At 41.9% G+C, this 25,263-nt stretch overlaps 2 protein-coding genes across 4 annotated transcripts in view; one reads left to right on the top strand and one right to left on the bottom strand.

Moving 5' to 3' along the window:
* The first annotated feature begins 14 nt into the window (after positions 1–14).
* Positions 15–11,553, top strand: LOC117967820 (dr1-associated corepressor-like). Of its 2 annotated transcripts, none has more exons than XM_059015973.1 (7): positions 15–116; positions 3,957–4,029; positions 5,050–5,143; positions 6,288–6,410; positions 6,666–6,756; positions 7,385–7,491; positions 8,371–11,553. In XM_059015973.1, exons 2-7 carry the CDS (start codon positions 3,975–3,977, stop codon positions 8,507–8,509), a joined length of 609 nt encoding a protein of 202 aa, XP_058871956.1. In that variant the 5' UTR covers positions 15–116; positions 3,957–3,974; the 3' UTR covers positions 8,510–11,553. The 2 variants fall into 2 exon arrangements, with proteins under 2 accessions (XP_058871956.1, XP_058871955.1); XM_059015972.1 differs by lacking the exon at positions 15–116 and adding an exon at positions 1,383–1,511.
* An 11,263-nt stretch (positions 11,554–22,816) lies between these two features.
* LOC117967863 (pecanex-like protein 3) overlaps positions 22,817–25,263 on the bottom strand; it is a 29,279-nt gene continuing 26,832 nt past the window's right edge. For both annotated transcript variants that reach the window (XM_059016018.1, XM_059016019.1), the window contains exons 34-35: positions 24,287–24,762; positions 22,817–23,841 (exon numbers count right to left, since the gene is read on the bottom strand). In XM_059016018.1, the coding sequence (XP_058872001.1) occupies positions 23,665–23,841; positions 24,287–24,762 (653 nt within the window). In that variant the 3' untranslated portion in view covers positions 22,817–23,664. The remainder of the gene's footprint in view (positions 23,842–24,286; positions 24,763–25,263) is intronic.

The following is a 25,263-nucleotide window of genomic DNA, read 5'->3' as shown; positions in this document are numbered from 1 at the left end:
TTAACAAGCCAGCTGAGGCCACGCTGCTACCCCGCTTGGCTACAGAAAGGCTGTGAGTGAAGAAACAGACAGACAAACGTTAACAAGAGCCCTGACGTTTCTTCACTTCCCTGACGGTAAATCAGTGAATGAAGCTGCTTGTAAAGGGAAGGGAGGCTATCACCGGAACGGCACGGTGCTTTGGAGAGGGCTCGACAACCGCCATACCTAGTTTTTGCAATAGTTTAAAAGTTGAATTGTTCATTTGAAAATACCATGACAAAAATAAATACAGACTGAAATCAAATACGGAACTTCCTTATTCGCGATGCATTGTTAAATTGCAAAGACTGTTGTATTGCAGGAAGCAAGATTCTCCCAATTGAGCTTAATACAGAAACTGTATTTAACTCTGTATTTAATATTAAATAATGGCGTTTTCTATATGTGCGGCCTGTGCTCGTACGTCATCGGTAAAACAGCAGTCGTTTGGGTTGTACGTTGTTTGTTACTTAGGAAATCAAATAAATAAATAAATAAATAAATAAATGGCATTAGCAACTTTACACGTCAAATGTGCACTAACTAAAACAGTCCCTGTTTTTTCGTTTTATGTCGAATATAAAAGGATATTCAGCGCATACTCACGTTTGTTTTAATGTTTATTTAACACAATTATATTTTTAAGTGAATGTTCGTCTCCGTAACTATTTTGAAAAAACTTTATTCACACTGAACGCCGCAGACATTCAACACAAAATGAGTTTTTGGAAGCTGTTCCACAAACTACCAGCAGGCGGCAACAGAGGGGTATTTAACCCTTTAATTACTGGTACGAAATTAGATTTATTATTTTTACTATTTCCATTAGGCATAACACAAATATTTAAAAAGTATGACTATACATTTACTATACTGTATATGTCATTATACATTAACGTCTGTGTTACGTTGTTAAATTAACCCCTTTGATATTATTTGATATATCAAAATGTGTATGCCAACAATGTAACGGTAGAGCAGAAATTAAAATTCAGCTTTCATTAAATGCACAGGCAAGCATTATAAAGCTCACGGAGATTAGGTAAAGCATATTAAAGAAAAAAAAATGGCAAACTACGCTAAACAATGTCATATGCACTGTATAATTATGACAAAACTAAACAAGTACTGTGCAGTGTGTATATATATATATATATATATATATATATATATATATATATAAAGAAAGCGGCTAGGGTAAGCACATATTTTAAATACAAGTGAAATACCGTGCGGTCAGGTGATCCCCGGCACCCAACCCGTCTTTATTCTCGTTTTTCTCCGCCGACTGCAGCAGCTTTTTATCGGAGCGGGCGGGCTGTAAGACCCAGCGGAAACCCCGTTACTCCCCGCAGGGAGGCGCTGCTGCCGGTTCGCTCTGAGAAGGGAGAGAGAGAGAAAAAAAACAAAAAAAAACGAGACATTATTTAGAAGAAAAAAAAGTCAAGATGCCGAGCAAAAAAAAGAAATATAACGCCAGATTCCCTCCGGTGAGTAATCTTAAAAAGCCTCGCGTTTACGCGTTAGATGGGCGGGTGTTTTGTTTAAAATGTATTTTGAGTTGAATGGGGGTTACGGCCTTGCAGATCAAGCGGATGCCGCGGGCTCAATTTGAGCGGCTCCCGGGTTCCGACACTGCTGCTGCGGACTCCTCTCTCTCTCTTTCGTGAAACTTTTTATTTTACCTTTTAGTTTAGAGAAAGATTAGGTGTAGTTGTATTTGAAACCAAAACATTTTGTGTTTAAGAGTGTAAACCGGTTTGGCAAGGCGCGTACTGTTCTTAACACGTACAGTCCTCAGTAATTCTCCAGTACTATCAAGCAATTACCGCCTGCCACTAAAAATGTATTTCACACAAAGCAAAAAGCGATGTTGAGAAATTGAAACCAGCAGCTGCTTGACAAGAAACCGCAAGCAATTAACGTGCTTTCACTTGCGGTTAATTCATGCAGAGTGGGGATCTTTATATATGTATATATATGTGTGTGTGTGTATATATGTGTATATATATATATATATATATATATGTATGTGTGTGTGTGTGTGTGTATATATATATATATATATATATATATATATATATATATATATATATATATATAATATATATATACACACACACACACATACTGTTCATTGTTCGCCATGCATCATTTTCCGGTGTTTACTCGGCCATGGAATAAGACTCCCGTTGCTCAGCGCTGTGATCCATTCCAGAGCTTGTTATCGAAATACACTGAGCCTTGTACTGCTGGAATAGGTGAAACTGCTATTAAAAATGTACCCCCCAACTGCTGTTCTGTGGTTAGGGCTCTGGTCTCTTGACTGGAGGGTCATGGGTTCAATCCCAGGTGGGGGGGACACTGCTGCTGTACCCTTGAGCAAGGTACTTTACCTAGATTGCTCCAGTAAAAACCCAACTGTATAAATGGGTAATTGTATGTAAAAATAATGTGATATCTTGTAACAATTGTAACGTCTGCTAAGAAATTAATAATAATAATAAATATGTATGCCCAAGAAAAATGGATAAAGCTGGCTGATGCCACAGTTTCAGTCTTTAGGCACAAATTTAAGCCACTAGCAAACAATAATTCTTAATTAACACGATTCCCTGCCTGCTAGGATAGTGAAATAATCAACGATCAGTTATTGGCTAAAAGTGACAACAAAGTCATGCTTTCATGCGACTTCTCTAGTTGGCAGTTCTTCCTCTGTCGTGCTCTTTTTTTCTCAGTCTGCTTTTCACTTTCAAGCGATGCTTCCTATTCCTGCTATACGATCTGTAGCAGTGTTATGTTTATATTGTGTCTATGCGTTACATCATTGAAGCAATGGCACCCGTTACTTTGACAGGGCTGGCAATGAGTCTCCTATTGCACAGCAGCTTCACTCGTTCCAGGTTTTTGAACACAAAGCTTGATTGGCCACAGTGTGTATCGGTAACAAGCTCAGATATATATGTCTTACTAGACTCGTAGTAAAACGAGGAGTGGATCAAACTGCTGTGCAACGGGAGTCTTATTGCGAGCCCTGCTTTCAGACTTGGTTTGCTGTCAGTCTCTGGAGACTATTCATTCCTAAGTGATTTATTAGTGGCACTGGCAGCTGGCACTGTGAGATTCATATCCTTCAATGACTGCTGATCTATAGCTGATGAGAGCTCATTGATTCTCGCCTGCGTGGTGCTCTTTTTTTTGGCACGGAGAGCTGGGTACAGCGAACACTTTGAAACATCCGCTAAACCAAAGCTGTGTAGCCTTTCTTGTCTAAAGGAGCTATCTCGATAACCAGAGAGTCATTTTGAAGAGAGTGTGGAGTAGTGGTTAGGGCTCTGGACTCTTGACCGGAGGGTCGTGGGTTCAATCTCAGGTGGGGGGGTCACTGCTGCTGTACCCTTGAGCAAGGTACTTTACCTAGACTGCTCCAGTAAAAACCCAACTGTATAAATGGGTAATTGTATGTAAAAATAATGTGATATAATTATTTATTCCTTAGCAGATTCCCTTATCCAGGGTGACTTACAATTGTTACAAGATACCACATTATTTCACATTATACAGATATCACATTATTATTATTTTTTTATATCTTGTAACAATTGTAAGTCGCCCTGGATAAGGGTGTCTGCTAAGAAATAAAAACTTAATAATAATATTTCAGAAGACAATTTATGAATGAGAGGAGGCCATTCAGCCTGTCAGCGCTCATCCGGTTCCTAAAAAAACGGATTGATCTCAAAACTTTAAGTTGGGTCTTAAAGGATCCCAGTGATTCAGCCTCAACAGCATGACCAGGTAACCCATTCCATCCCCTCACCACTCTCTGAGTGAAGAAGCATCTCCTTCCCTCTGTCGTGGTGACTTTATGATGGTGTGTTTTGAAGGGGTTGGATGAGCTCTGATGCGTGGCTTCTTCTTCCCTTCTTTCTCAGGCTCGTATAAAGAAGATCATGCAGACGGATGAAGAGATTGGGAAAGTTGCAGCGGCAGTGCCTGTCATTATCTGTATCCTTCAAACCCAGGGTGCTCATGGGCTTGTCTAACCCAGGGCTGTCAAACTCCATTCCTGGAGGGGGGAAGGGGGGAGTTGGGAGTTATTGGTCTAATTATTTGATTAATTGGACACTCTTCTCTCCAGGCCTCACAATGTTTACCTTGAATCAAGTGCATTTTTAAATTAGTATTATTATTTTTTTCAAATCATCAACTGTAAAAGACCTTGATAAAATTGAACAATTAATTTAATCAATAAAGTTAATTGAGAGCTTAAGAGTGAAACCCAGAAGCCCCCCGAGGACTGGAGTGTGACACCCCTGCTCTAATGCTTCCAGCTGTTGTCAAACATGCTTATCAGTATAGATGCTGCCCTGAATTGATTTGTATATTCAATGCTTATTCAACGCCTAATACATATGCTGTATACATAAATGCTGCAGTAATTACCATATATTAATATATAGCAGTTCTAGCTATAGCAAACCTTGCATTATAGAGGTATAGTTGACTCTGATTTACATACAGCTGTTGGATATGTCTTTGTAATATATAGCACTAGACCCTGATATTGATGCGATCCAGCCCTCTGAAATGTCTTTATAATATATAGCACTAGACCCTGATATTGATGCGATCCAGCCCTCTGAAATGTCTTTATAATATACAGCGCTAGACCCTGATATTGATGCGATCCAGCCCTCTGAAATGTCTTTATAATATATAGCACTAGACACTCATATTGATGCGATCAAGCCCTCTGAAATGTCTTTAAAATATATAGCACTAGACCCTGATATTGATGCGATCCAGCCCTCTGAAATGTCTTTATAATATATAGCACTAGACCCTGATATTGATGCGATCCAGCCCTCTGAAATGTCTTTATAATATACAGCACTAGACCCGGATATTGATGGGATAGAGTATCACTGACCCAGTCACCACTGTTATAGCACCATGAAGCTCGACTAGGTTGTGAGCAGTGCAATGCCGAACCCGAGTCCCGAACCTCCTTGACTTCCTCTGCAGCTCGGGCCCTCGAACTGTTCCTCGAATCCCTCCTGACCAAGGCCTGCCACGTGACGCAATCCCGAAACGCCAAAACGATGACCTCGTCACATCTGTAAGTACCGGGCGAGACTCGAGAGCCCGTGTGCTTGTGACAGACTGGCATTGTGCAGCTCTGTCTCCTGCATCGATTGACCGAGATGCCATGTTGCCACTGTAGTTCCCTCCTGCGGTGCTGGCGCTGTGATTGAAGTGATGATGCCCGAGGCACCTGGCATGCATCGTTACTGTGTTCTGTTGATCCTATCCTCCCTTATCATATACAATATGCAGTCTTTGGGTCAGGATTACACAACAAGGGCCATTCTAGCCCAAGTATCTGTTTACAAACATACCAGTCAGAGTCGCTTCATTGAACCAATTACGCCTTCTATTCAGGTATTTAATATATATATGTATAATATTTGCTCCTTTGAGAGATATGTACAACATATCGAAATGTTGGGCAGCTGGCTCTTTAAGCTAATATATGCAGGGCAGCAGTGTGGAGTAGTGGTTAGGGCTCTGGACTCTTGACCGGAGGGTCGTGGGTTCAATCCCAGGTGGGGGGACACTGCTGCTGTACCCTTGAGCAAGGTATTTTACCTAGATTGCTCCAGTAAAAACCCAACTGTATAAATGGGTAATTGTATGTAAAAATAATGTGATATCTTGTAACACTTGTAAGTCGCCCTGGATAAGGGCGTCTGCTAAGAAATAAATAATAATAATAATAATAATAATAATAATATATGTATATGTTCTGGTTGATTGTTTTTCCCCTGCTAGGATATAGGGCCTGTTTGTATTATTTATTTATTTATTTATTTATTTATTTATTTATTTGGCAGACGCCTTTATCCAAGGCGACTTACAGGTGTTATAGGGCAGTGCAGGGTTACAATGCAAGCTTACAGCAAGTGCAGTTTACAGTAAGTGCAATAGTACGACTAAAATACAACATGAACTAGGATTACAGCAAGTTATATCTACAATGACATATTAGTAGTGCAAGGATAGTGCATTAGGTGAAGGGGTCAAAACATGGTGCTGAGGTCAGGCAAGTCCAGTCGATTCTGCTGTGTTTGGGTACTGCATTTATTTTTGTATGTCATATATAGAACTTCTATGCAATTGGGACATTTCTTCTACCATGGCGTGAAGGGCGCTGTATACACGTATGTTTGTATTGTTGAAGAGCTGGTTTTGTTGCCTTGCAGAAAGCAGTGCATTGAGCTGGAGCAGCAGTTTGACTTCTTGAAGGACCTGGTAGCGGCTGTGCCTGACATGCAGGGAGACGGAGAGGACCCCCCCACTGACAGGGGGGAGAGGGGGGCGCGCAGGTGGGTCTCCCACTGCCCCGGGACGGATATGAAACCGAGCATCACCATTTGTTAAATCTCAACATACAAAACAATGTTTTGTTTTTTTTTTACATTCTGATTATTAATAAGGTAACATTTCTGAGAGTCAAGTAGACAAATCTGAACAGTGCTCATTTTTTAAGTAGGCTCAAAGCTTGACTGAGCTCTTTTACCAGTGTGTTTTGATGTGACGGAAAGTACATTTGGGTGTCCTGTCTCCCCTTTTCTTTTTAGAGGGAGAAAGCCGGGATCCGGTCGGAAAAATGGAGGCGCGGGAATGAAAGGGAAAGATAAGAAGCAGTCAGGGACAGAGTCCGAACAGGAGGTGGGTCTGAGCCACACTACTGCAGTGTCAGGGCTTGAAACACACCAGCCCTGCTGCTGCACCCAGTCCTGGGGTTCAGAGCTCCCCTCAATGAAGTCTAGTATTATTATTGTTAATATTGAAATGATCAGGAGCCAGGAGTTTGAACAGGGTTAGAAACTCACACTAACCCTGCTGCTGCTGCTGCTGCACCCAGTCCTGGGGTTCAGAGCTCCTCTCAATGAAGTCTGTTATTGAAATGACCAGGAGTTTGAACAATCAGACCCCTGGTAATTCTTCTCTGAATTAACTGATCTCTCTTCTCATCACAGCATGAATAAGCCACATGTGTAGGTTTACTACTAGGAGTTGTTTGTGCAGCTGTATGCGGAACAATTAAATTAACATCGAACTCAACCAGTAAAATATAAGGTCATGTTAAAGAAAACTGTTGTTTTGTGGCATTCTACGTTTTGTCCACTCTGTTGGTTCGTTTCGGTTTCCTGTAGAGAGAGTGAGTGGTGAAGGCTCTAGTACACTGAACGGTGAGTAATAAGCCACTGTAATGTTGCTCATCTGTTAATAAACTCGCAGCTGAAAGGGTCCTGCCTCTTTCCAAGCTCACACTGTCTTTCCACCCCGATCGCAGGACGACTCTGAAGACAGCGAGACAGAAGGAGAGGAGGATGAAGAGGAGGAGGAGATGGTTTCTCAGCCCAGCAGTACAAACCCCCATCCGGCAGCCAGGTTTCAGAGGTGAGATCCCTGCTTAACCCTTTGTGGTCCTGTGTCGGACCTGGTCCGACATTGCAATTTTCCCTTTCCGGTCGAATGTTGGACTCTGTCCGACATCATCAAAAAGACGTAAAAAACAGGTCTCTAGTCGTTTTTTTCTCCGGAAAAAGCAGAGAAAACCATTCAATGGCCGAGTGAGACCGATAGGAGCCGAGAGAAGCTGAAAAAAAAGGGGGCGTATCTCATGAATACACATAGCCCTGGCATCACATAGGTAACACGGACATAAACAAACAAGATAGCTGCTTCTGCATCCAGCGCTCAAAGAATATCACAGACATTTGCAGAGCTTTTTGAGATGTTATAGTAATAAAATAATGACTCGGATCGCATTATTGAGGAGTTTGGTGATAAAACGAGTGATCAGGAGATGATTTATCGGTATGCACGACTATGAAGAGGTATGTGAAAAATACAAGGGGTGGGGCTGGAGATGCAGTACTGAGTGTCCTGTTGATAGTGCCTTTTAAACCTGTTTTACTGTGAAAAAAATATATTTTAAACAGCGCGTCTAAAATAAACTGCGCGTGTGAAAATAAATTGGACCTGACGCGCTGAATAAATGGACCGCAGAGGGTTAAAACATTCTGCTCAAATGGTGTAACTTCTGTGTGCATGAAGGGCTAGAAAAAAGAAAGTGTGAAATGTACATAAACTGATTTGTAGTTTAGTCCAGGGGTGTTGACGCAAGTCTGGATGTAAGCTTAACTGCTAAAACAATTTAGAACAGGGTTGGAACAAAGACCAGGAGTGGAAGAATCAGCTTAGGCCACCCCGGTCCTGGACGCAGTGATGGTTTGGACTCCTGTTTGGCTCAAACCTCCTCCTTCCTTGTTTCAGCTCTGTGGCGCCGCCCTACCTGCAGATGGGCTCCATGCAGGCGGTGCTGGGGGTGCCGGTGACCACGCCCCCAGCCCCGCCCCCGGCCCCGCCCCCCAGGCACCACGAGGGCAGCGATGATGAGGACTACGACTCCTAGCCTCCCTCTTTTAATTTTTACTTTTAGTTTTAAGTTTTACTGCATTGTGTGTGCGTGTGCGTGTGCGTGTACAGGGGGGGGGAGAGGAATATACAAAATGCAGCTCTTTGTAAGACACAACCACAACAGCAAGAACAGGTTGCATATTCCGAGTTCAACTTTTTATGAACTTTGTATTTTTTTTTCTTATTTTTTTTTCCTTTTTTAAATCCTCTGTCTTTTAAAGCACAAGGAACAACATGGTTATTTATGTAATATTTTATATATGTCTGTTTTATCTTACTTGATCCAACACACTCAACCAAATCTGTCTGGTGTCTTCATCAGTGCTATCCCACCTGACTTACTTACTTATTTGTTCCCACTCAGTACACACTGTGCTCTCCTTGCTCTTTTTAATGCAGCAGAAAAAAACCTTTTTGTCATCCCAAAAACCAGACAAGTTGGTTTGTATCACCTTAATTGAGTCGTATTTTTAAAGAAGACTAACTAAAATGTCTTTACAGCAGAAGATCTTTTTTTTTTTTTTTGGTATGATGAGGGTGGGCAGTAGCTTAATAGTTGCAGCACCAGACTGCAATGTCTGTGCAAGGGTGTGGGCTCGAACCCGCATCTTGGGTGGCTCGGTGGTCACGCCGTTCCACCCTGGTTTAAGTGTCATAGGATGCCTGTTTTAAACTCGGTTGAATTCAGTCAGTCCTGGAATCAATGGAAGCGGTAGCTATGGCCGTTATTGCTGTAGATGCATGTTATTAATGATTAGCAGCAGTGTTGGGTGACACAGGCAGCATTGCTGCTCACTAGCACACAGAAACTACAGAATGGAAACCTGCAGGAGTTTTTTGTTTTAGTGTATTTTTCTAATGTATTGTTCCGTTGCCATTTCAGGCGCCCAGAACTTCTCCCTTCTCAATCTCTGACGTTCGTTTTGAAACAAATGAGAAGCAAACACATTTTATAGTCTTGCGTTTTGTTTTTGTTCTTTATTTACCTCTGCGGTTCAGCGGGAGGGCGGTGACGTTCATAAGAGAGATGCGTTTTCTCAAACTGATGAGATTTAGACATTAAGAGTTTTTAATGAATTTAAGTTATACATTTTAGAGATCTCTCTCTTCAGCTGTACTGAGATAATGTCCACGTTGTTCAAACTGTTTCCTTCTCCTGTACGTTTTGACAAAAGAAAATACAACCGATTGTCTAAATGTATTTGTAACGAGAAACCGGGTAAACTCAATGACTCCCAGACAAACAATTCCAAATAAAATATCTAATGCTTTTATGTAGGATCACTGTGGAGGGGGAGGGAAGTGTACCTACCGGTACATTTTGGTTTCTGCCTCTGGTGTAAAGATATTTAACAACCTGTTATCTACAAAACACATTAAATACAAAAATATTATTGACAGAAACTCATTTTTTTTAAATATCTTTTGAAGCTGCAGTGCTGCTTCGTTCCTGTGAGTGGCGCTGCAGTAAAGCAACACAAACAAACATTCTTAAGCAGCAGCAGCCCCATCTGCTGGAGCTAAGCGGTATTGCACTGGGCTTTTTATGTTTGGAATGCGTTATATTTTACTTTACAGTCTTTTGCAGGTCAAAAGCTATTACAAAGTTTAGCAACGGAAACTAATACAACAAGATTTTTAGAGGCCATTGATTCAGTCTGCTCTAGCCCTGGTACTTCGTACAGATGATGTTTTAACTGAGGAGGTGTCTTATTTTCCTTCAGGTCAGGGGTTTTGTGTCATATGTTGCTGTTTTTCTTTAATTCCCCATTTAAAAAAAGTCTGTTTTCAAAAGATGCTAGATTATATTTTTTATGTGTTCTATTTGAACATGTCTTTTGTAGTCTGAGGTACCTCTTGTTAGGGACCCCTCTATCATTCTGCAAACTCAAACAATCTTACATTTCCAAAAACGTATTCCAATGGTTTTTTTTTAAATTGTATTTATTTTTTTTTAAGTTATGCATTTTAGTATTGGCACAGCAAAGTCCTTTTGCTAAACTGGTTTGGCCATTTTTTTTTTGGATCTGTTAAGAAGAGTAATAAAAAAAATTCAGATTTGTTGTTTCAACATAGTACTGTATTCATTTTTTTATTTAATTTTTTACCTGGCCTGTATCTGTTTATAGACTTGGCAGTAGGTGGTTGTCATTGTGTGTGCACAACGTAATTTAGCACTGATCAAGAACGGTAAATCTGGTGCTAGCGATAAAACTTACATATACTGTGAAAAACCAATGTTATGCTCTGAATTAAATCGAAAACATAATACTACTATTGTAGCACTGTAATGCTTCAAAAGCTGTAATGGCGCTATAATTTTGATTTAATCAAGCCTTATTGGTACAGTTTCTTCCTCCCAGTCCTTCAGTGGAATTAAAACAGAGTTACGAAATATCATCTTTTTAAAAGTGGACGTACCGGGCCAGATTGAGGTTTTAAGTGTGTTTGAAGCTGAGGGAACACGAAACCCCTTTGTGGCTTAGAACTCCAGAGACTAGGCTCCAGGCGACTTTTGGGGGTGTGACACAGCGACCTCAAATAGGTCTCCTGGAACCAGGTTTCAAGCCGCTGTTCCTGAAAAAAGCGGCCTTGTGTTCCCTCAGCTTCAGTTATTACACTGTAATTACCAATAGTGCTTGCGTGGTAATTCCATTGTAACTACACAATCATTTGTGTTATTACACTTTGACCTTGTTAAAGTTTATTACAAATAAGGACCCCCCCCCCCCCCTGGGCAGGGATCGTTTCAAAAGGGTTTATATTTGTACTTCTGTTTTTAAATGACAGACTTGTACATTGTTAGTTTGCTTTCTCTTGTTCAGGTTCCGAGAGCAGTCTCTCTTCCCCCCCTTCGTTGTTTTATTTTATTATATTTTTTAATGTATACAGTGATCGTGGTTGTTATCTGACTGGTTTATGCTTGACCATGTTGTGTGTCCTCTCTTGCCAGAGAGAGAGAGAGAGCTGTACAGGACTTTTAACATTTTTCGTTTTGTTTTGTATGAGTGAAATAAAGTTCAGATTTCAATATAAAAACTGGGGTTTTTTTTGTCTCCCTGTTTTCAATATTTATCTGGAACCAAGCTCTTAATTCTTCATGTGCAATTTCTCTGTCGATCTATTTAGGTATTATAGATTATATTTATCTATTGATCAGCCTAAATCTATCTGTCTTATCTATTGATCTTTATTAATCTGTACTTTATCATGAAGCTCTGATAATTATTTATATATATATATATATATATATATATATATATATATATATATATATATATATATATATATATATATATACATTCTGTCAATCCATGTAATCTTAATTTATTATCTACTGTCAATCTGTATATGGAAGCCATCAACAACAAACAAAAAACAAAGGTTTCTGTAAAATCTGTTACGTACTTGGGTAAATTAACTAATTTATTATTTATTTTTCTTAAACTCAAGCCTTAGGATTTTTTTTATTAATCTTTCTAAACTTCACTGCATCCCCTCTTGCATTATTATTATTATTATTATTATTATTATTATTATTATTATTATTATTAATAATAAAATAGTTATATATGTGTTTAGCAGAGACCATGTATTAATGTTTTATCCTATCTATCTATCTATCTATATCTATCTATCTATCGAGAGACATGATTAGAGACAGATTTCTGGTTTTATTTCTAATGATTTTATCTCCCTTGTCTTTCGCTTTATGTAAAAAAACAAAAAAGCACTTTCCTGATTTTTTATTTTAAATAAAAATGTAACATTAGGTATAGTAATGATGACATCTCGTCAGTAAAACTCATGCCTCTACTAGGTGTGATTTAGCATTAAGTTGAACTCATTTAGAAAAAAGCATACCCTAAGCACACGCAGGTTTTGCATTTCAGTGAGAATCGCACGTAGTGTACAACGTCGTTCTGCATTTCAGTGAGAATCACACGTAGTGCACAACGTTGTTTTGCATTTCAGAGAGAATCACACGTAGTGTACAACGTCGTTTTGCATTTCAGAGAGAATCACACGTAGTGTACAACGTCGTTTTGCATTTCAGAGAGAATCACACGTAGTGTACAACGTCGTTCTGCATTTCAGTGAGAATCACACGTAGTGCACAACGTCGTTTTGCATTTCAGTGAGAATCACACGTAGTGTACAGCGTCGTTTTGCATTTCAGTGAGAATCACACGTAGTGTACAACGTTGTTTTGCATTTCAGAGAGAATCACACGTAGTGTACAACGTTGTTTTGCATTTCAGTGAGAATCACACGTAGTGTACAGCGTCGTTTTGCATTTCAGTGAGAATCACACGTAGTGTACAACGTCGTTTTGCATTTCAGAGAGAATCACACGTAGTGTACAACGTTGTTTTGCATTTCAGTGAGAATCACACGTAGTGTACAACGTCGTTTTGCATTTCAGAGAGAATCACACGTAGTGTACAACGTCGTTCTGCATTTCAGTGAGAATCACACGTAGTGCACAACGTTGTTTTGCATTTCAGTGAGAATCACACGTAGTGTACAACGTTGTTTTGCATTTCAGTGAGAATCACACGTAGTGTACAACGTCGTTCTGCATTTCAGTGAGAATATATATATATATATGTGTGTGTGTGTAAATGATCATATCACACCCCATGCATTATTCTATCTATGCTACATACCTATGTGTGTGAATGTTCATAGATATATATATATATATTATAAACTGAAATTAAGCAGTGATCAAATCTCTGTGCGTCTGCAACATTGTGACCAGACCACTCCTTGCTTTTGTACTTTTAATTTCTTACCTCTAAAAACAGGCAGTTGATAAAAATCCAGCTGTGTTTTCTCAGAGTCCCTGATTGAATAAACTCTTTCGTTTATCAATCAATCTTTATTTTTATATAGCGCCTTTCATCGCGGACCACCATCACAAAGCACTTTAGAAAATGCTTTTATCAGATTGATACACACACACACAATGCACTGACAACACAGAAACACACAGGTGAGAACTTCACAAACTTTATTCTGTTTGTCTATATATCTCTCTCTATATATATATCTCTCATAGTAAAACGCACACACACTTCCACAGGCTTCAGTTCAATGATAATGAAGCACTTTATCATTCCTAGCGTTGTCCTGGTTACTCAGTATGCCTCAACACTTTGCTGCCATGGTAACACCTCCTCCTCCTCCTCCAGGCCCAGGTCTTCTAGAATCTTCCTGAAATTCCGCTCCAAAGCGAGGCCGCGGTTCATCTATAGAGAAGCAAAACAAACAAGAATCGGAAGGGCAGAACACTGAAGAAAAGACCTTAAAAAGGTGGACCAACATAGGATTCAATACACAGGGAAGAATGGGCATGTGCACACTATATCAATTCAACATAGGATTCAATACACAGGGAAGAATGGGCATGTGCACACTATATCAATTCAACATAGGATTCAATACACAGGGAAGAATGGGCATGTGCACACTATATCAATTCAACATAGGATTCAATACACAGGGAAGAATGGGCATGTGCACACTATATCAATTCAACATAGGATTCAATACACAGGGAAGAATGGGCATGTGCACACTATATCAATTCAACATAGGATTCAATACACAGGGAAGAATGGGCATATGCACACTATATCAATTCAACATAGGATTCAATACACAGGGAAGAATGGGCATGTGCACACTATATCAATTCAACATAGGATTCAATACACAGGGAAGAATGGGCATGTGCACACTATATCAATTCAACATAGGATTCAATACACAGGGAAGAATGGGCATGTGCACACTATATCAATTCAACATAGGATTCAATACACAGGGAAGAATGGGCATGTGCACACTATATCAATTCAACATAGGATTCAATACACAGGGAAGAATGGGCATGTGCACACTATATCAATTCAACATAGGATTCAATACACAGGGAAGAATGGGCATGTGCACACTATATCAACTCAACATAGGATTCAATACACAGGGAAGAATGGGCATGTGCACACTATATCAACTCAACATAGGATTCAATACACAGGGAAGAATGGGCATGTGCACACTATATCAACTCAACATAGGATTCAATACACAGGGAAGAATGGGCATGTGCACACTATATCAATTCAACATAGGATTGATTGATCATTTAGCAGACACTTTTATCCAAAGTGACTTACAGAGACTAGGGGGTGAACTATGCTTCATCAACAACTGCTGCTGCAGAGTCACTTCCTATAGGACCTCATTTGTTTCACGTCTCATCCGAAGGAAGGAGCACAAGGAGGTTCAGTGACTTGCTCAGGGTCACACACACACACACACAGGGAGTCAGTGGCTGAGCCGGGATTTGAACCTCCTGGTATCAAGCCCCTTTTCTTTAACCACTAGACCAGCAAGCCTCCTTCTACACACACAACAACCTTCTTCAATAGACACCAAGGGCTATAGTCTATATTCAAAGCATTTTTCTGCAAATTGTCACGACCACATTTATTTTTTGCAGAAAGAAGAAAAAAAAACACACTCCCAATAAAATGACCAAACCAGATATCGAACAATGCAGGACACTGAATTTACCAGCTTGTAATTATTGTTCCTTATTTGTTTTTAAAATTTTAAGTTGGGTTTTTTAGAGCCCTAAATGGTTTTGAGGATGACGATGGTGACCCCACCTGCGTAACCCCCTCAAGCAGAAGGGGGCGGCTGTTCACCCGCTCCTGGATCTCGGACAGCTCAGCTGAGTACTCCCTGCTCCGCACACGCTCCTGTTCCCTGGGGAGAGATGACTGGTTACAAGCAGGGCTCTCTTCCACTCCTGCTTCCAACCCAGTTCTGAATCAAAGCAATTAAACCTCCGTCCAGACTCTGAAGTATTTCATTATCTCGTAGCATTAAACCTGGAGAGGACACCACCAGGAGATGTCCCAGCAAGGTAAAGAGAAAGCTGGCAACACCTTAACCTAGTCCTGGGATGAACACCATCTCAACGAACCAATGATACAGAACTCTGAACCTCCCCCGCCCACCACGCCAATCTGGGCTCCAATAGAAACGCGGACGGAGGAGGAGACCTGTAGCGCTCTCGTTTCCTCTGGCAGGCCAGTGTGAGGGAGTCTCTGGGCTGGCTGGCACAGACCTCCGAAGCCACTCTCTTCTGCATGGGCTCCAGCCTTTCTCTCTCCCAGTGCCGCCACTCCCTCTGCGCCCTCTGCCAGTCCTCCCAGTCCTCCAGCCTCTGCCTGTGGAGACACCGTGAAATCAGCCAGTTTTAGACGGTATTTGTTCGCCAAGAAAGAGGCGTTCATCTCAACTTCAACCCTGCTGTTGAAGCTAGTTTCAACCCCAGATATAAAAAGCAGCCTGATCTTCTGAATATCTAGTAACTGTTTAAAAGGATAGTCGCCCGTGACTATTACAACACGCTCTTGTGCCTAATTTTGAAATGCTGAACTAAACTTGATATATTTCGATGACAAACTATTCGACTGGAGTCTTTTTCCAATGTCTTCTAAAGAGGCTTCTAGTCGAAATGTGTGTCATTGAATTGAAGTTTATTTTGATTACGATGATTATAACACCACAATCACGCCCTTCGCATGATTTTATGATGCTTTTATGGCTTCTTGGTTTTTCCAAGATCTCGATTGAAAACCTGCGACTCAAGGGCTTTCAGCTGGAGCTCCTTCACTTGGGAACTCACTTCCAAAGCTATATCCGGAATGCGGAGTCTGTCAGGATTTTTAAATCTAAGCTGAAATCATATCTATAAGAGGCTTGCTGGTCCAGTGGTTAAAGAAAAGGGGTCTTGATACCAGGAGGTTCAAATCCCGGCTCAGCCACTGACTCCCTGTGTGTGTGTGTGTGTGAGACCCTGAGCAAGTCACTGAACCTCCTTGTGCTCCGTCCTTTGGATGAGACGTAAAACAAAACAAGGTCCTATTGGAAGTGACTCAGCAGCTAGTCTCTAAGTCACTTTTGATAAAAGCGCCTGCTAAATGACTAATTAGCAGTAATAATAATAATAATAATAATAATAATAATAATAATAATAATCTCTCTGATTTGGTATTTCGTTAGCGAGCAGTTTGGAGCTCTTTTGGCTTGCTGTTGATTTTGTAAAGCACTCTGGGGTGCTGTATCAATGAAACGGCTGTGATATGATATTGGTAACATGACAATGATAGAGAAGTCGTTAATGTTAGTTTTACCTTATGATGGTGTCTCTCAGCAGTGCGGACCTGGTTAGCCTCACGGGAAGGTCCCAGGTCACTTTCCGGCTCTCCGGTTCCTTCTTCCCGCTCCGGCGATCCCGCCTCTGCCTCTCCCGCCTCTCCCGCTCCCTGTCCTGCCGCAGTCCCTCCAGGATCCTCTCCCTGGTGGAGCGGGTGACGTGGAGCCGAAACGGGCGGGGGACGGTGGGGGCTTTCTCCAATCGGACCTCGTCCAGCTTCTCCTGGAACTTCCGGTGCAGCCTCGGGAAATCCGGGACATTCTCTTGGATGTGCGGCCGGAACGTCACGTCCGGGTCCCAGAATTCCGATTCGGAGCGCTGCAGGGGCCTGGCGGAGGAGAGTTGGGAGGATTTCTCCAAGATCTCTTTCATGGACCGGCGGCGACGGTGGTGTCGGCTTTGCTCTGGGATCTCTTCTTCTCCTTCACGGTCCCTCCTTGGTTCCTCCCTCTCTGCAAAGGTGAAAGGCTTCTGGGTCCTGAGCAGAAAGTCTCTCCTCTCCTGCCGCTGGGCTGTCCTGCGATGCTGTGATTCCTCCAGCAGTCTCTGGTACAGCGGCACGGTCGTGCTGCGCGGCATGGGATTGGCGCGGATGATCCCGCTGCTTATTTCCGGTTCGCTCTGCGTCGGCTGAAGAGCTGGCCGCTCCCATTTCCTCTCCCTCTCCCGTTGTTCATCCTTCAGGGTCATCTGGAACGGTTTTGGGGTGGTGAAATTCTTCTTGCGTTTGGGACGCCTCTTTCTCTTCACCTTCCGGGGGACGTCCCCCGGGGGCCTCTCGTCTTCAGATTCCTGGGGGCTCTTGGTTTTAGGGACGTACTCGTCCACTGAGAAGTCCTCCCAGATCCAGTGGAAAGGGGAGACCCCACTTTGGTCCAATTCCCTGAGAGGGTCCTCAGCTGAGCTGCCATTCTGAGCGGACGTCTCGGCTGTCTGTCCCCGCTGTGGGACAGAGTCCTCCCAAGCTTTCTTGGCTGTCCTGCTGCAACAAACAACAGACACCAAATGTATTTTTTAATTTTTAAGCAACTAGCTTTAACTATAGGATTATAACTGTAAGTATAGAATTACGGGTAATCGGGATATGCAAATTTCAGCATTACAAGAGCCAATCAAATGGCGTGAAAGCCACCATATATATTTGTTGGTGCTCCCATATTGAGTTCTTATCATTTTAAATCTGCCTTTTACTTGGCTTTGAGCTAGTATAGTAAAGACATATGTGCAACCATAGTGAACTGTGACAAACTACGAGAAGTACATAAAAACGTGCGAAAAATTTGATAAGGGGTGGGGAGGGGGGAGTAGCCACTGCAATACAGGCGCGCTACAGTATGGGGTTAAGATGCAGAATAGGGTGAAATTGCTGCCCCCTTGCGGATATCCGCAGTAATGACGACGGTTCTAATTTATTTTAGTGTATTTTCCATTTGCATGAAAAAGTCGGGAAGGCAATAAAACGAGCAAGATGCGTAAAATATGTATTTGTTTTCAAAACAGGAAATGCTAGTAAAACGACTTTATTTAGTTGTATAACAAACATGTTTTTTTTTTTTGGTTTGTAAAGGGTTTATATCTGTGTATAACTGGCCTCATGTTTGTACAGCTATGGCCAAATGTTCTGCATCACCTAGAACCATAATTTTAATCTTTTATTCAACATCATGTAATCAAAGAAAGTACAAAATCATAGCGCAAAAAAAGTCTACCGGAAGCCATAATAGCAGTACAGTATTATATTATAGATTTCGAGCTGTCACATTTTTCAATTTGTGTCAGTTTTTCGTTAAGTATCATGGAAAACTACACAGCGGTGTGTAATTCAAGATGTAAACGTAACTTTATTCAGCAGGTTTCATTCGACTTCATGAAGCAAAATGAGTTAATTCTGTAGGGTGATGCAAAACTTTTGGCCAGAGCTGTACACAACAAACACACACTCACTCACTCACCCTGGACCTTGACTCTGTAATTTATAGACCTCCTGGTCACGGCTGCCCAGTCTCTCGATCACCAGACTGACTGCTTTGCTCACATCAGACCAGGGTGGCGGAGGCCGGGGCGGCTTTGTCTGTGAAGAGAGAGCGAGTGCGCGGCTACGCTAAAATACACTACGGTCAGAAGTTTAGAAGCAACCAGTAACGTACAGAACTAGGACTGGGATTGTATTGCCCAGGTTTCCTCACTAAGACCCTTTACTTTCTAAATACCCTGCTATCCCTGAATAGACAACCGTCTCCTAGTCCTTTTAAAATGTGTAGTCCAGAGGCTGTGTGGTTCAGTGGTTAAAGAAAAGGTCTTGTAACCAGGAGGTCCCTGGTTCAAATCCCACCTCAGCCACTGACTCATTGTGTGACCCTGAGCAAGTCACTTCACCTCCTTGTGCTCCGTCTTTCGGGTGAGACGTAGCTGTAAGTGACTCTGCAGATGATGCATAGTTCACACACCCTAGTCTCTGTAAGTCGCCTTGGATAAAGGCGTCTGCTAAATAAACAAATAATGTTCATGAGCAAGCCATGTCGCGATGGAAGCTGACGACTCCTTTCTTCAAACAGTAGGTGGCGCTCTTATAAAAGTTCCGCACGGTACATTTACAAGGTCAGTTTGCTAGCCTATGCTTTTCTCATGGTTAACATAGTTTACCTTATATATAAACACATATATAAACCCAGAGGTGTATGGTAAAACATATTGTTATAGCAATATGTTTTACTATACACCTCTGGGTTTTACAATGCTAACCTATGCTTTATACAATTTTAATAAAGCAATTTTAGGCGCATCCGGTTTTAACGCGTAGACTTACCGATATGGGAGTCCTTACCTTTTGTTTGGGCAGCAGCACGGACAGGTGCCGCTCCTGTAAGGGCTGGTAATCGGCTTTAACCCGCGCCGGGATGTCCCGGCGAGGTGTCCGCGGGGTCCAGTTAGCCCGGTCGGGCAGTGTTGTCCAAAAACTGTTTCTGAGCACGGACTGGCGGTGCGGTTCCCACATAATAAACTTTGATTCGCCAGTTGAAAACTACTCTGCGACAGGACTTGACAGCCGCATGGCCACGGACGGGGTGAGACAGACATCATCTAGCAACCGGCACACGCGTGAAACGCCGTGTCACAAAGACGCATTATTCGCTCATAGACTTGATTATACGCTTCATCGCGCAATGACTTGAATGGTGAAGGCAATTGCTGGACGCGAACCGCAAACCATACGGTTCAAAGACAAACTTAATATAATTAATCTCCTCCTAGCGGCTGATGAGTTAATAATACCGACCTCTCGCCCACAGAGCCGGCTCTTTGGCTGAATGCGAAGATGCTGGGTCGTATGGTTTGCGGTTCGCGTCCAGCCCTCGCCTCTCTCTTCAGTACAGTACAATAGCACACCATACCTGAATCAGCGCTGTGGCCGCTGTCTCTCTCTCTGGAACGCTAAATTACTACAGACGGATAGAGTGATTTTTACATCGTACAACATATTGGTTTCATTTAACTTTTAGTAGGTGGTATTTTTTATAATAAGATTGCCTGTGAAATGGTGTGGGGCATCAGAAATAGGCTAGTATTGTAAAGCACCTTACGATTTGCACGCAGAGACACATGCATGAATATAACAGGCCATGGGGGTCTAGATCAGTGGTTTCCAACCCCAGTCCTGCGTCTCCTGGTTTTCATTCCAACTGAGCTCTCAGTTACTTAACTAGACCCTTCATTGAACTGACCATTTGCTTAATTGGAACTTTTTAACTGTTCTCAGCTTCTAAAGAGTTGCAGAGTTCAAGTTACTTCTAAAATGTTACAGCTAACTCGAAATCTGTTTGAGCTGTAAACAATTACAAAGGTCTAATTAAGCAAATGATCAGTTCAATGAAGGGTCTGGTTAAGTAACTTGAGGGCTCGGTTGGAATGAAAACCAGGAGACACAAGGGGTCCCCCCCAGGACCGGAGTTGGGCAGCCCTGGTATAGATCATTAAAATAGACTAAGACACACACAGTTTAGAAATACTGAAACTTCATTCAATGACAAAGTTTTGACTATTAGTCTTTTTTTTTTTTTTTTTTTTTTTTTAAATGTTCTTTAGTATAAGAACATAAGAAAGTTCACAAAACGAGAGGAGGCCATTCGGCCCATCTTGCTCGTTTGGTTGTTAGCAGCTTATTGATCCCAGAATCTCATCAAGCAGCTTCTTGAAGGATCCCAGGGTGTCAGCTTCAACAACATTACTGGGGAGTTGGTTCCAGACCCTCACAATTCTCTGTGTAAAAAAAGTGCCTCCTATTTTCTGTTCTGAATGCCCCTTTATCTAATCTCCATTTGTGACCCCTGGTCCTTGTTTCTTTTTTTCAGGTCAAAAAAGTCCCTAAATTCACTGCTGTTGAGTGTTTAATAGCTACAGCTTTTAAATAGCATTTAAAACCTTTTTTTTTTTTTTCCTTACATTTTCTGGTCAGAATGGAGCACGGTTTTAAAAAAAAGAAAAAAAAAAATCAAAACAAGAAAATTACACAAAGAATCTTTAATTAAAAAAAAAAAGTCACTTCTTTAAAAACCTGTACATGATTCTTGATTTTAAATTACAATCCCTTTAGAAAAAAAAGCATTTTTTATTGTATTTTTTTTTTTATATATACAGTGTGCAATATAATACAACAACGTCTGTTTGACACGCCCCCCCCCTCCCCCCGCCAAAAAAAAAAAGAAAAACCAATGACAGACAGTTCGTCTTTCATTTTAAACACATTTACAGAGCAGTGATTCTTCTAGACAACACAGGGCAGGGTGACGTGATACTAGAACCCCCCCCCCCTTTAACCCACAGTATTATCAACACAAGAAAGACGAGCAATTTGTGATATGTGACAGAACAATCAAGCCAGGTTCGGAGAAAAAGTGATTCCAACTTGCCTTGCATCTACTTGGTTATTAGATCTAGAAAAAAAACACACAACTAAAATGCTAAACCAGAGGCGACCAATCACAACCCGGGACCAGTTTAGTCACAATCAGATGGGACACTTGTAGATAAATGATTGGATCTAATAGGAGCAGTCAGAGTGTGTCTCCGATATGCCTTTCTGATATGAGAGAATATATACTGTGAAATCAGTTTAGTGTTTTTGACAAGCCTAGTCAGAAAGATGACCACACAGACTCTTAGCACACTGTCTTGTTTTTCGATTATTGAAAGACCGATCAATATGGTTAACACAGTAGCTTTACAGCGATATGGAATCTTATTTAGTGCGCTTGTAGTGCAATACATGGCTTCGTATCTGTGGCTTAACAAGGGTGTTTTAATGAGCAACCAGTGCTGATCGACAGCTATGGCCAAAGGTTTTGCATCACCAAGAATTTTAGGATTAAGACAATTGAAAAAAAACACACATTACATGATGAACATAATTTACAAATGTTACTTAACGTAAATCAAAGAAACTACCAAATCATGTCGCAAAAGGTCTACTGGAAGCCAGAATAGTAGTATTTCATGTTAGATTTCAAAATGTCAATTTTTCAATTGGTCAGTTTTTTTGTTTAGTATATGGAAAACTACAAAGCGCAAAATGCAATTCTATAAAATTAATATGCGATAAAAAAAACACAACATGTGCAGAAAAAAAAAAAAAAAAACACAACACATTTAAAAAACTTTAATCGGCACATTGATTTAGCAGGGGGTCCAATTGCTGAGCTCACCGGATCATTTTAAAAAGGGAAAGAAAGATTTGTTCAACACCTTCGATAGACTGAACCGGGCCCTGAAACCCAGGACTGGGTGCAGGGTGATCGTTACAAGCCACGGAAATTTAAATTGTAAAGCGCGTGTAGATGACAACCTCCCACCCCCCCATAAAATAATTCTAACTTAGTATTTAAAAAAAAAAATTATATAACAAAACACCCATCCCTTGATTAGTCTAGCCACCAAATAAATATATATATATATTTTTTTTACATTTGATGCTTGTTAGTTTTTCCTCGGCTTCCAGCTACAACGCTGGAGATAGTAGTAGCACTACAAAAAGGTTCCTCAACCTCAATGCCTCTCCAGAGAGAAAAAAAAAAAAAGCAAACAGTTCAAATAAACTTGGAGATGAAGGAGGAAGAGCTGTGTTAGAAAGAGAGCGAGGCTGTAATCGGGGGGAAAATCTAGGGGACGTTCCGTTTGGGAGTGGCGAGGCATGCAGTCCGTACTTTTGCCTAGTCCCGTTTTATTTTGTCCTAAAAACAAAACAAAAAAAAATTCTACCCTTTGGTGACGCAGCACATCCTGTGCAGCAACTATTATAAATCCAATCTCGAAGATCAGGACAGACATTTCTGTACAGAACTCTTGCTTCACCGATATCGATTGTGGCGCCAGTTCTAGGTCTGCTCTGGATAAAACCAAGCTCTCTCTTCCCTTGTATGCTCCAGAACAGCTCAGTTTTCTCTTGCTTTGGGACAGGAAGGAAGGAGGGCATCAGACTTCGCCTGCTAGTTACCCTTATCAAAAAGACAAATGGGTCAACCACACGTTTCCCTTTGCACAGCACAAAGTAGACAGCAATAAATAAAACACACAGGATTACAGTACTTCTCTCTCCCAGTACTCCACCAGTTGGCTTGCTGGTAAAATCCCAGAGCCAGGCTTTGGTACTGCTATAGCCAACCGCCAAACCTCCTGTAGCTACGGGAATCTCCACGTTCGGCTGCGTTAATCCAGTCTCTCTCCCAGATCTCCCCGTGCCTTGCAACGTGGTATTCCAGTAAAGTCAGAAGAGTGAGGACAGGCTTTCCTGGTCAGCAATATGATTCGACTCTCAAGCCTGCTTGGTAGTGCCACTCTCTGCATGGAGGCTGGATGGCTGGCTTAGTTTTTTTTTTTTGTTCCAGTTTAGCTGTGGTTTCCAGTGTCCCTGCAGTTCAGTGTTGGTGCTCCAGTAAGGAGAGCTCTACTGGGTCCTCTTTGGGGGTCTCCCGTGGGGTCAGGGGGTCCCCCAGGGCCAGGGGAGTGGCCTCGCTGGGCTGTGTAGAGGTGATAGGGGCCCCACCTAGCTCAGGCACCTGGCTGAGATCGGAGGAAATGGGGAGAGAAGCGTTCTGAAAAGGAGAGAGAGAGAGACAGACAGAAGTGATATACAGTCAGCACTCACATATCCGACCCTATAAAATTTGGACTTCAGTGACGGTTAAACGCGTGTGACTCAAATCTGATTATTTCATTTTGGCCCGTTCCAACCCTTGTCCGTTTTTCAGGGAACACAAAAAAGATACAAATGTCAAAAATACATAGCTGAAAGGACTGCGTTTTAAAATAAGTAGGCTTCCATTTAGATGTAAACGTATTGGTTTTGTTGGTACAGTACTAAAAATACTACTTCTGTTGAAAATAAATTCAGAACGATATGATTCTGAAAATATCACTTGCTAAAACTAAAAGAGACGACATATTGAATTGCACACCGCTTTGTAGTTTTCCATATACTTAACGAAAAACTGTTTTTATTTTTTAAACGTGAAAGGATGGTCTCGATCCTGCTCTCACCTGGTTCCGAGTCCCAGTGGCCCTTGCTGGTGTCCCGACCCCAGTGCCAATGCTGCTGGACTGTGTCCCCGAATTATCCCCCTCCCTGTCCCTGTCCCCCACAGGCAGCCCAGCGAAGCCCTTCCTGCCAGGGAGGCTCCACTTCCCGTACAGACCGTCGTACGCGAGGCTGGAGGTGCAGCCCAGGCCCAGGCCCAGGCCCAAGCCAAGGCCCGAGCGGTGGGGTCCTCGCTGAGGAGGGGGCGGCCCGGGGGCATCCGCAGCACTGCCTGCAGAGAAGCGATCAGCCACCGGCAGGGGAGAGGACGTGCTGCTGAAGGACAGCTGAGAGCTGGACAGACGTGGTCCCAGGAGACCCTGGAGGGAGGGGCCGATACCGCCTTCTCGTCTGCCTTCCGATTGGCTGAGCAGGGACAGCGGTAAAGGCTGGGGTCGGATCGTCCAGACCTGGCCCAGAGGCAAGCTAGATTCATTGCCTAGAGAGAGAGAGAGAGAGAGCGCGAGAGAAAGAGAATGAAGAGAGAGAAAAAGGAGAGACACACACACAGAGACAGACAGACGTTTAGTGTTAATCAAGGTTGACTATTTTCCTATATTTTTTCAGTGTTCCTATAAGACAAATGTTTCGTCAAGCCAAAATCTTTCGTCTATTACTAGTTTTACCTTCACATTGGTAACTTAAAATACTTCTGTATTTACACTACAGACCAGTATTTCAATCCATCTCCTTGTGTATTTCCACTTTACTTCCGATACATTTTGGTTTTAACATGCAATAGTCCCAACACTATACAGCAAAAAATATTTTTCACCCCTTCCAGGTTTTAATACCAGCTTGGTTAGCCACAGCGTATAGGTAACAAGCTCAGGTGTGTCTGATTAAACTCCTAATAAAACCAGGAATGGAGCAAACCACTTTGCAATGGGAGTCTTATTTCCATCTCCGAAAGTGCATGAATCAGAAGGCTGTGTTCTGC

This window comes from Acipenser ruthenus, chromosome 51 (assembly GCF_902713425.1).
Source record: "Acipenser ruthenus chromosome 51, fAciRut3.2 maternal haplotype, whole genome shotgun sequence".
Lineage (NCBI taxonomy): Eukaryota > Metazoa > Chordata > Actinopteri > Acipenseriformes > Acipenseridae > Acipenser > Acipenser ruthenus.
Note: the sequence above shows the minus strand (reverse complement) of the source record. Positions and strands in the feature narration are given on the sequence as shown.